This window comes from Conger conger, chromosome 4 (assembly GCF_963514075.1).
Source record: "Conger conger chromosome 4, fConCon1.1, whole genome shotgun sequence".
Taxonomy (NCBI): domain Eukaryota; kingdom Metazoa; phylum Chordata; class Actinopteri; order Anguilliformes; family Congridae; genus Conger; species Conger conger.
In genome coordinates, this window is record NC_083763.1 from 11470502 (window position 1) to 11482935 (window position 12434).

General features: G+C 44.5%; 1 protein-coding gene across 1 annotated transcript; it reads left to right on the plus strand.

The window, feature by feature from the left end:
- Window positions 1-287: 287 nt before the first annotated feature.
- On the plus strand, window positions 288-12150 carry LOC133126043 (NFIL3 like protein-like). The gene is made up of 2 exons (XM_061237842.1): window positions 288-635; window positions 10535-12150. The coding sequence occupies exon 2, from the start codon at window positions 11010-11012 to the stop codon at window positions 11829-11831; it is 822 nt and encodes a 273-aa protein (XP_061093826.1). The 5' UTR covers window positions 288-635; window positions 10535-11009; the 3' UTR covers window positions 11832-12150.
- The last annotated feature ends 284 nt before the right edge of the window (window positions 12151-12434 follow it).

The following is a 12434-nucleotide window of genomic DNA, read 5'->3' on the forward strand; positions in this document are numbered from 1 at the left end:
TTTTCAGGTAAGGCAGGCGGACAAACACGGCGGTGACAGTGCGCTTGACTTCAGCAGAGAAAAGAGAAACTTGCGAAAGGAAGCGGGAGGAGGAAAAAGTGGCTTAGACGACAGAAGAAAAAAATCCCAGCAGCACTAGGGAGCAACCCGCCAGCAAACCCGCCAGCAAACCCACTTGATCTAAAGATCAAGAGTGAGCGTGCGAGTGAGGGAGACAGAGAGAGAGAGAAAGAGAGAGAGAGAGAGAGAGAGAGAGAGAGAGAGACACTCATCCTCCTCCTGTACGTTTGCAGTGCACTGCAGGGTCTGTGTCAATGTCACTGTCCCTGACGCTATCTCCTCGTTTCGGGCCCCGGTGCCGCGTGCCTCATCCCGCGCACCCCTCTCGCGCGCTCACCCCCGCCAGCCCGGGCGGTAGAAGACCTCGACTGACAGACGGACTGACGGCCTCTGAACGAAGGCGTTTCGCTGAGGCTGCCGCCTAAGCCTAGGCCAGGGGAAGCCCGGGAGGTTTTAGGTGAGCGGTAACTGATAGCGGACGGGCGGGCGCGGGCGCGAGTGTGGAACCGATCGGGAGGAGAGGACAAACGGAGACACCGGGACAAGAGCGCGGCGACCGATCCGTGACACTCGAGGTAAGGGTTCAAATCCGGTCCCATTCACAGGGAGAGAGGGGCGGGCCTCAGCGGGAGGGGTCTCCCCACTCTCCCCACTCTCCGTCCTTAGGCGCCGTGGCCTGCCGGAGCAACTCGATGTCCCTCGCGAGGGGAACACTAGTTGCACGCCGCTCTTCAGAATACGCCAGGTTTTCCCCGAGTGTCGCTAGGGACTGCCTCTGCCTTCTTGCAGAGAGAGCAAGAAGCTGTCGGTGCGTATGTGACATAAACGTAACATAAATGTCACGATTGCTTAATGCACTCAGATCTGAGTCAGATCTGGGCTCTTGTGTTTTTTCATCCTTATTTGTGAAATGACTAAGCCATTACATAAATCTGTCAATGCCGCATGTCATTATAAATGCTGAATTATTTCATGTGTATGGTTTATTTTTTCAATGCAACGAGGGACGTTCAAATATGGGTTTGCATCGACGTACGTGTGCCGAAGTGTTTATCTTCAAATCGAACGACTGTAAGCATGTGAATATAGCTGATTTCCTGATTGTCCAGCTAAGGATCACAATTCCTTTTAGGACAGGTAGAAGCCAATGTCTATGTGACGGTTTCTCCATATGCAGACATACCACTGACATCCGCAAAATCTGTGTCAGTGGCATGGAGTGGTTTTATGCATCATGTATTAATACATCATGTCTGCAGTTCCAACACCTATTCTGAATGAAACTAAATGTTCAAAATCCTAATACAATGTACCAATGTACAGGAAACATACGAGAAGTGATCACTAAAATGTTATTACAATCACAATGTACGATATATTTTATCACGATCACAATCGCAATGTACAATACATATATTATATGTGCTTGAAACTGGTGGATACACTTAAACCATACTATTTTCAAATTACAGATAGGGATTTACAAATGGATCATCAGAATGGAATCTGTGCACCGTGTACACTTTACTTTAATTGCCTCTGTTTCATGACAAATAATCAGATTATTAGTCATTTGAATGGTAAATGAAAAAAGACTTGTTCTGAATTTTATGTGTGCGAGCGCGTCTTTAAAAAAACCATCATTTGCAATCATGTGTTGAGTTGTCGTACTAAACTGGTTATATGTTCGGTTTCTTCAACAATCACAGAAAAGCTCAAATATTTCACTAGTGTTTTTTTGGGGTGCACTCGTGGCTTTTTTTCATCTCAATGCATTTAGAGCTTATTAAACACTTTTAAGTGGCTTTATCATGTTTATCAAAGAGGGGAGGGGACAGGGCACAAAAACTGAAGAAGGATGTTTTTAATCTGATAACGGCAACATTGCATCACAGTTTCAGAACCAGAGACAAATTTAGGCAGAACAGTTACTTAATATGCCAACTGATCTTTTTCCCCCACGTCATCAGCCCAAGGTACATTTCCATTACAAACTGGGCTCACTGGTTACTGAAATAATGGACCACAGTGTGAACTACCATAACATGTGAGGATCCTATCATATACAAATACACATGATCGGAACGAAATCTTGGGCAGGACATTTTTCTCTCAGAACCCAGAGCCTTTCACGCCTCTGTCCCTGTGTTTAAATCGCAGACATAGGAGATGCTTTTGTCGAGCGGTTGTCGACGGCACCATTTCTGACTTCAACTAAGCTGTTGTTCGACAACATAGAAATTCAGACACAGTGGAGGTACAGTAAAAAAAAATCTTTAGGGAACACATTTGCCAAATGTACCCTGAGAGTACGATAATGTTCTATTTCGGGACAAATACATACCAGTACATGCAAAAAAAGGTATAAATGAATTATCTATTGCTGAGTAGGGGTACAATTGCACAGTACATATGTCGTAACTTCATACTTTAAATAAGACCACTTGCCAACTTACGGTACTTTTGCCTCACTTTATGGTGGCTGAAAAAAGGTATAAATGAATTATCTATTGCTGAGTAGGGGTACAATTGTACAATACATGACTATTGGGTACCACCCCAGTGACAAGAATGTGTATCACTATAGGCACTTTATCCTCCTTTTTTCTGGGAGTGTGACCAAGAAACAGTGCAAGAGAGTGGCAATGCAAGGCTGATTATAGACTGAAATGCTAAAAATGCCAGTGACACATAAGATGCAAACCAGGGACTTCCAGAGAAGCTTGCAGGGAGAGTTTCCCATGATCTTCTGTCCTTGATATAGATCGTATATGTAAAAAAAGAAAAAAAACTGTCAAGATGAAAAGATAGAGAAAAGATTGCATGGATTGCTCAGTTCAGGCTGGCTCTAATGCGAAACTGCCATTTCTCAGTTATTATTTAAGCTTGCAAAACAGGGCTATACTGATGCCCAGTAGACTATGTCTACAATATATATTTCTCACACCATATGTAACTAAATGGAAGGTCATTTGAAGATTGCAGTGCAATTTATTCACACATACACACATACATACACACAGAAAGAGATGCTTGCATGCGCACACAGAAAAACACATGCACAGACATGCATGTGTGCACACATACACACACAAACAGACATACATGCATGGACTGACACACATGCATCAAAACTTTATTCTGTCTTTCTCTGAACCATTTCCGGGAGCAGAAGTTCTGCAGACAGAAACGCCTTGTTAATGAGAGATGTCTAGATGACTAGAATGGCCAGACTGGTCAAAGCTGACAGGAAGGTGACAGTAGTGCAAATAATCACACATTACAATGGTGGTATGCAGAAGAGCATCTCTGAACACACAACACATCATAACTCTAAAAGGATACTCTACAGCAGTAGAAGTCCAAAAGATAAGTCTAATGTAAACCTAATAAAATATAGTGTATATAGTCTATAGTAAAGAATTTAGGTTGCTAATACTAATTATCTGTTTGTTTGTTTGGTTAATTCTTCACATTGCTTACAGCTGGGTTTCCTGTGCCTTCTGTGGTGCTATTGCGTTTTAGTATTCCTGAAATATTTCTGTGGATAAGAGTATCTGTCAAGTGGCTCAAACATACTGTAATGCTGAAACGCACTCTAATGCACAATTTCAGCCAGAATGGTCTGCAAAGCCTGGGCATGTTACAGGCTCAAAAATATTACAAACACTACAGGTCAGTGAGTAGCTTTGTCTGAGTAATGTGTCTAACCGACTGGACCTACCACCTAAACCCACTAATCAACATTTACTCAAGACACGGTATCCAGGGAATGAGCTAGAGTTTGGGGGAAGGGTACATGGTCGGTTGGTGCGTGAAGCCTGTGAACCAAAGAAGGAACCCGGAAGGAAATAAAAAAGAAGAACAACAGGTGCTGGACAGGAAAAAAAAGAAAAAGAAAATAGGCAGATGAAGGCATTTGAAAGGTCTTGCTAAAAAGCAGCGTCTATAATTAGCGCGTGAATAAGCGGCAAGAGTGAGGCCGCGGCTCGGTGCCCCTGGAGAACCGAGCTCAGGAAACCCGGGCGTGTCTGCAGTAAACTGTTCTTCAAAAGCTTGGCCCTTTCTGCACGACACCATGCCCTGCGCTGCTCTTTCAGTACAGCGCAGCGCTGTGCTTCTGTAACACAGCACACAACGCTGTGCCGCTGTGCTAATGTAGTACAGCACAACGCTATGCCACTGTGCTAATGTAGTACAGCACAACGCTATGCTACTGTGCTAATGTAGTACAGCACAACGCTATGCTACTGTGCTATGGTAATACAGCACAACAGCTCACATCACTATGCTGCTGTGGTAATGCAGTACAGCACAACAGCTCACAATGCTGTGCTTCTGTAACACAGCACACAACGCTGTGCCGCTGTGCTAATGTAGTACAGCACAGCGCTATGCTACTGTGCTAATGTAGTACAGCACAACGCTATGCTACTGTGCTATGGTAATACAGCACAACAGCTCACATCACTATGCTGCTGTGGTAATGCAGTACAGCACAACAGCTCACAATGCTGTACTTCTGTAACACAGCACACAACGCTATGTCACTGTGCTAATGTAAGACAGCATAACAGCTCACACTGATATGCTACTGTGCTAATGTAATATAGCATAGCAGCTCACAATGCTATGTCACTGTGCTAATGTAATATAGCACAGCAGCTCACACTGATATGCTACTGTGCTAATGTAAGACAGCATAACAGCTCACACTGATATGCTACTGTGCTAATGTAATAAAGCATGACAGCTCACACCATTATGCTACTGTGCTAATTTAATACAGCACACAATGCTATGCCGCTGTGCTAATGTAGTACAGCACAACGCTATGCTACTGTGCTAATGTAGTACAGCACAACGCTATGCTACTGTGCTATGGTAATGCAGCACAACAGCTCACATCACTATGCTGCTGTGGTAATGCAGTACAGCACAACAGCTCAGAATGCTGTGCTTCTGTAATACAGCACACAATGCTATGCCACTGTGCTAATGTAATACAGCACCACAGCTCACACTGATATGCTACTGTGCTAATGTAATACAGCACAACAGCTCACACTGTTACGCTACTGTGCTATTCCATTTCCTGTGCGAAATGCATAATATTTTAATTAGTTTTCATTTAATAAAAAAACTAATTAATACTATTTTCTATTTTCCTAATAGAAAAATCTAATATTTTGTGCTCAAAAACAGTTTATGGTTAGATTTAGGGTTTTCTGCTAGCGCGGGTGGACCACTGACTGCTGACTATCATTTACGCAGTGTGTGTTTTCATGTTTTTTTTAACTCTTCGTTTAGCACCCCCGAAGACAGATCGTGCCCTAGGCAACCGCCGTTGTTGCCTTTGCCTAGAGCCAGCCCTGGAGTCAGACTCTGAATAAATCTTCCTCTCCCAATCTTCCCCCCGTGTGAGGCTTTTTTGGGAAAGAAATGTTTGCACTGGCCAATCATCCTGTGGCCCTTTTCATCACCTTGAACTCTTCCGTCTCTTTTGTTGCAGCAGCAACAACAACAACAACAACAACAAAAACGAAATATTCTGGCATGATGTCACATGACTGCATGTTTTACAGGACCTGTATATACCAGTTCCCTTCAGGTTAATGCAATGTCAATGTCAATGAGGAACCCCGACGATTAAGACTATTGGCTGTGAATTTAATTGGGAATGGATCATGAGTCGGTTAGTTTAACCGTCTTCATAGTTGTGTCATATACTCTCTGCAGTAACAGAGGACACACGACCGACAGCGCTCGTTAACCATCAAAAGCCCTGCAGACAGAAAACACCATACAGGCGCTGTGATTCCGACATCAAACTAAACTCTCTTATCACAGAAACTCCCACAGAAGTGTGCATTTTCTCATGTCTTTATTTTCACCCTTTGTCACTGATTTCAGGCCCCTTCTGCTGAGAGGAGAAAGCAGTCGTTTATGCTATATCGGTATTTGTTTTGCACGTGTGGTTGACATGAACCTTTCTGAGGAGAGCAGGGTTTTTTCTGCCGTAATTTCTGGTGATTTATATAGTTGCTATCAAGGACGATGGAAAGTTTTAACATCAGGAAAAGGAAAAGTTTTAGTATTTACATTACGTTTCTTGGATGATAAAAGCATATTTTCCCAAATATATTTAATTTAATTATATTTAATTTGAATTGAATTGTTAAATTATGTTATATGTTCCATGTATTGAGCTCAGAGTAATGGCCTCCGTTGAGGGCACAGGGGAGGTTAAGAAGCTGTAAAGCTCTTCACAGTAAAGTGCTCTGAACACATTCTTCAACCTAAAATGCAAATAATTGAAGATACACTGTTTATTCAGAAGGCCCACACACGTTTTTCTTGAGCTTTTAATTTGTGCTCCGTACTGATCCAAGTAAAACAATTGCAATTTTGGTAGAAGTAAGCGTATTTTAAGGTCTGACTGCTATTTTTCAGATCTGTTTGTAAAACAATGTAACATGACGTGGAATTATTATCGGATGACGTTGCTAAATGTTAACGCACAGATCTGACCACAGGAGGTGGAGCGGGGAGGGATAGGGACTTAAAAAAACAATAACTAATAAATACTAATTCCCTAGTGTGGTTACATAAATAACCATGCATTACAGCAGTGGTGCAGAAAAGCATCTCTGAACACACAATGCATCAAACAAAAAGTGGATAGGCTGCAGCAGCAGAAGACTTAATAAGTCTAAAAAAGAAGTCTAATGTGTATATTTTGGAGATGTATTTAAAAGACCATTCTGGGTTGACAATTCTTACAGTAATGTAATGAAAACATTTCAACCAGATATTATTGGTATAGATTGGTTAACCCAATAATGTGTGAAATCAAAAATAGTTTTTTAACCGAATGTTCTAATTCTGGTCTAACAATTGCCATTGGTAATCGAAAGGCGTTCTAGAACACTGACTTAGAATTGAGAAAAAAACAACATTCCAAGAAATCCACTCATCAAGGGTTAAATGTTCGGGTTTCAATGTGGGCGACCTACAGACACAGCAGTTTCAACGCCGACAATAATGTAAAACACCTGCGTCTATGCAGAGCAATTGGCCCCTGTGCAGTAAGCAATTCAAGTATTTTTAACGAAGAATCTGCGGAAAGAATGCATTGATGTGGGAGTTTCGACGTGCTTATCTGCATGTGTGCATGCGTGTGTGTGTGTCTGTGTGTGTGGGTGAGTGCGTGTTTGTGCACATATGTGACCAAGCGTAGAAGCATGGGTACTTGTTGTGCAAACATTTTTCGCACCTCATCTCCCACACCCCTCCCACGGTGGCCTCCGCATTGCAGGGTCTGAGCTACACGCGCAGACCTCACCGCTAGCCTCCCACACCATCCTGCCTGATGGGGGTTGAGGAAACGGTGAAGCTGCTTAATCTGGAAATTATAGGATAGGGCATCGGATAACCGCCACCGGATTTCATGCCAGCCCCTGTTCATTAGCTAATCAGCCGAGTTATTCATTTGATTTGACATTGTTTATAAAGGCATGAGCTATCGCAAGCATCCTCATAACAGCAATGCTCACTGTGGTCTGGGGTCCTGTTCCACAAAACAGGGTCGCTGAGCTAGCCGGATTACTGAAACCTGAAACCCGCCCAAATCTGGAACATGAGCTGGAGTTAAAAGAGCATGAACTTACCTGGGAAGAAACTAATCAGGTCCAGATTTGTGTCAGAGGGCCAGGTCTGATGATACCTTCTCCACCGTTTACTGTGCAAAGATAAAATCTAGAGTTTAGTCAAATCAATAACGGTGACATTTCTGAAGTGCGTTCAGTCATTCTAAGCATTATTAATAAGTCTACATCTGAAAGTGTGCGAGTGTTGAGTGGTACGCGATGCTGTAACAAGCAAGCGGTAACTAGTAGCATTACTTAGACGGAGAGAATAAGAGAGCAGACAAAAGCAGAGGCATTTTCTTCTTCAGTTCTGCCACGAAATGAAAGGGAGGTGGGGGTGTAGGTGGGTGTAGACTGACCGCATATGCTAGCTGTCTCCCCCCTCACTCAGCGCCTCGTTCAGCCTGTCTAGACGTGGGGGTGTCCAGCCTCACCGAGGGGCATGAAGGCCTGGGAAATTCATGAGTGGGTGGAGGGGGGGAGGTCTATGATTCTGGGGTCTGTCACCACATCACATGCCCCACTGAGAGCACCTGTACACAGCATCGCTTCACCCTCTGACCCCCTGAGACTCTCCTGTCCTCTGCGCAGAACGCAAGCCAGAGCCTCAGGGCCACAATAACATAAGTGCCGCAGTTTGGCCCTTGAGCAAGACCCTTAACCCCAGACCCCTCCTGGGGGGATTGGGCCCTGCTTAGTCTAATCAACTGTAAGTCACTTAGCTGTAATGTTTCCAGCTGCTCACTTTAATGTCCTTTTCCTTCCACTAATGTGTACCTACTGCTTAGTTTGCCAAAAAGTGAAATAGTATCTTGCACCGTATCAAGCCTGGTCTTGAAAACCCCCAGTGTTTCTGCCTACACTACATGTCCTGGCAAGTTATTCCACACAGTGACCACTGTCTGTGTGAAAAAATATTTCCTAATATGTGTGCGGAATTTATCATTTGCCATTTTCCGTTTGTGCCCTCTTGTTCTGCTAACCAAACTCACCCTGTAGTTCGCTTTGCTAATCCCTTTAATGAATTTAAAAGCCTCAATCAAAAAAGTCTCCTTTTACTAAGCTAATCTCATTTTACTAAGCCAACTGAGTTGTTGTGATGTGCTACAAATATGCTCTAATATATTTAAGAGAAACTATTTATTTTTCAACTTGAAAATTTTTCAGGTGACCCATAGTTTGGCAATCCCTGCTATAGAAAGCTCCATTGCCCATATATGGACATTAATACATTTAGATAGACATATTAGATACTTTATTCATCCCGAGGGAAATTTTAGGCATTCAGTAGCTTATACATACACATATATACACACATATCTCACACACATAAAGATCAAAAGTAAAAAAATAAGGTGCTATGTTAAATTAAATAAATGTGCAATCAAATAAATGTGCTATCGTGGTAGTGCAAAAAGTACAAAGTTAACGGTAAACAGTAGACAGCGTGATGTGGTGGAAGGAGCAGAAAGAGACGCATGTTGAAAAGTCCAGTTATCTCCTCCCATTTTGTGTATTGTATAAATGAATGGCCCATGGAACAAAGGACCTTCTTGACCTGTCTGTTGAGCATGTCAGAGACAGGACTCTGCTGCTGAAGATGCTCTTCTGTCGGTTTAATGTGTTATATAGTGGGTGGCGGTCATTGTCCATGATTGCCAGCATCCTTTTCAGTTTCCTTTTCTCTGCTGTTGATGTTGTTAAGCAATTTAAAACATGTTTGAAGGCTCAGTTGTACTACAAGGCAGGATTTGCATTTTCTGAGAGTATTTCTGAGACAAGTTCAGTAATGCACAGAAAAGTATTTGAGCCAGGTCACCAGATCCAATGCTGGCCCACCTTTCTACATAAGAAGTCACTTTCAGAAATGTAAATATCTATATATTTTAGATAATATTGAAATATTAGGACACTTATTTACATTAAAGTTCATTCAGATAGAAGTCTTTGTGTTAAAGCATAAATATTTTGTGTTCGAACAGCTAATATCTGTTCTGTTCGGTGTGTTTATTCGTGCTTTCTCGGTGTAGAGGACACCCACAAAAAGAGACACGCTATTTGATACAAAATCAGATGCCCACACAGAAAAATCTCTACAGCAATGATCAGAAACTAGCTGAACCACAATAGGTGTAGAAATGGAAACATTCAGCTGCCCACATCTCAAAGGAGTATATCTGCAATGATGCAACAAAGCAGAACCTATGGGCAGTTGTCACGCTGATATCAGCATTACAAATATATCATTATTTGAATATTACCAACACAATATCCTATATTATATTAATCTCTGAAGGCCAGAATAACCAAATATTGCCATGAAAAGATAATGAACTGCAGCAGGAAGATTTTTAGTGTCGTCACTTAGAACTTGTAAAAACACCCACACATGTTTGAAACCATTTGCATTTTTAACACCACAGACATGCGAGGATTGGTAAATATCGCATTCATTTACATATAAAAAGTTTTCAACAAAAATGGCGGTTGTGACTCAATTCTGACATCACCCAATGTAAAATGCACACTCGGTAAATGAGGTTTACCCAGACTATGCCACTGATGTCTGCAAATGATTATATGGTAAATACAAACATACTTTTTCATCAAACCTTGCTGTCATCAGCTTTCCCATTATGATGAATATTTTCCAATAATAACATCTACTCATTCTTCTGCAACTCCTGTCTGAGTTGTGAGCAAAAACGAGGGAGCAAAACTGTTTTCTTTTGTTTTTGTTTTTTTTTGCCAGTGTATATCATTCTCCTTCATTTGACAATGAACACTGTAGGATTAACTTTGTGTCAATATGTTTCCCCTCGCAGAAAGGAGCAGAAATAGCCAGGCCGGGGCATCAGGTGTGGCTGGCACAGAGGACACACCCGTCAGAAGTAAACAACGTATCCTGGGGCCAGTGTGCTTGTGGGCCACTCGCACTGTAGCCCAGCACCGTCAGAGACCCCGGCTGTCAAGACCTCCATCACACGGCACGACAAGCCTCAGAAATCAAACCTTTCAAAAGAAGACATTTTTAAAGCGTAGCAAGTGACTCTGTTAGCTGGCTAAAGCAAAGGCCTCTCAATTTTTGGCTACACTTGATAATATTCTGAGATCACACTCTAAAAATAGAGAGACAACAATTTTTTTTTTTTAAAGAATACAATCTTAAAGCGTACGAGCTACACATAATTTCGGCTACACTTAAACAATAATAATCTAATATCATATTCCATAGTCGATTACTGTTGTCCACTTGGCTGCGCCTCCTTCGCCTCTCTGCCGGGGGGGGAAGGGGGTCTCATGGAGCAGCCCTTCTCTCTCCCGCTGCGGGGGGAGGCCAGTCTGGTCCCTTTGGACCTGGAGCTGTCCCCCCACTGCCTGAGGAGGAGGGGCTCCCGGAGGAAGCGGGAGTTCATGCCGGAGGAGAGGAAGGACGCCACCTACTGGGAGAAGCGCAAGAAGAACAACGAGGCGGCCAAGCGCTCGCGGGAGAAACGGCGGGTCAACGACTACGTGCTGGAGGCGCAGCTGGCCGCCCTGAGTGAGGAGAACACGCACCTGCGGGCAGAGTTGCTGGCCCTCAGGCTGCAGCTGGGGTTCCTGGGGCCCGGGGCCCCCCACCAGGGCGGCCTGCTGCCGCTCCCACTCCCCCCGCCCCTGCCGGTGTCAGCCCCAAGCCTGCACCCGCCCCACAGCCTCCCCCGCCATACGGAGAGAGACACCTGTTGGGGCCGGGGGAACGCAGAGGGCATGGCCTCCTACCATAGCCCCGCCCCCAGGCCCCCCCACACAGGCTCCGCCTTCTCCCCCGCCCGCTCGCGGAGCAGGTACCCGTACTTTTTCGACAAGTACGTGCCTTTCCCCTCCCCCCACCTACCCTTTCTCCTGCCCACCCTGCTGCCCCCTGCCTCCGCGTCCTGGGCCGGCTCGCCCCCGCCCAGGCCCGCCCCCGGGCCGAAGGTCAGCTCTGACGAAGAGGAGGGGGAGCAGCAGGTGCCGGCGGCCTCGGTGTGCGACCCTCGCTCTGCGCTGCCGCACAAACTCAGGCTGAAGTGGCGCGGCCCTCAAGGGCAAGAGGCTGCCTCGCTTCCCCCGGTGACGAAGCTGTATGTGAGCGACTGATATGGGGCAGCCTGTAGCCTAGCGGCTAAGGTGCCTGGAGCCTAGCGGCTAAGGTGCCTGGAGCCTAGCGGCTAAGGTGCCTGGAGCCAAGTGGCTAAGGTGCTTGTAGCCTAGCGGCTAAGGTGCCTGGAGCCTAGCGGCTAAGGTACATGACTGGGACCCGAAAGGTTGGGAGTGTAGCCACAATAAGATTCACACAGCTTTTGGGCCCTTGAGCAAGGCCCTTAACCCCTCATTGCTTTAAAATAAGTGATAACGTGATAAATAAGGTCAGAGGAGGAGGCTACAGATACGCACTCCCCAATGGGTCCGCCCAACTGACACAATGTAATGGCAATGTTATAACGTTAAATGGACATTCCAATAACACTGTGAGAACACTTTGCGTTCACCGTGTGGTTGCTTCTAATGTTTCTTCCTTCTTTCAACATGTCTTCCAGGGAGCTTCCCCTTGGGGGGTTCAGGCCAGGGTAAATTCTGAAGCATGTCATAACAAATCCTTTGTAAAAATGCACTATGTCATTAAAATTTGATTGATTTATGAGTTGAGTGACAGGCTCACAGGAATCTGGTCAATAGTGCTGCAGCATTGTCTGTGTAAAC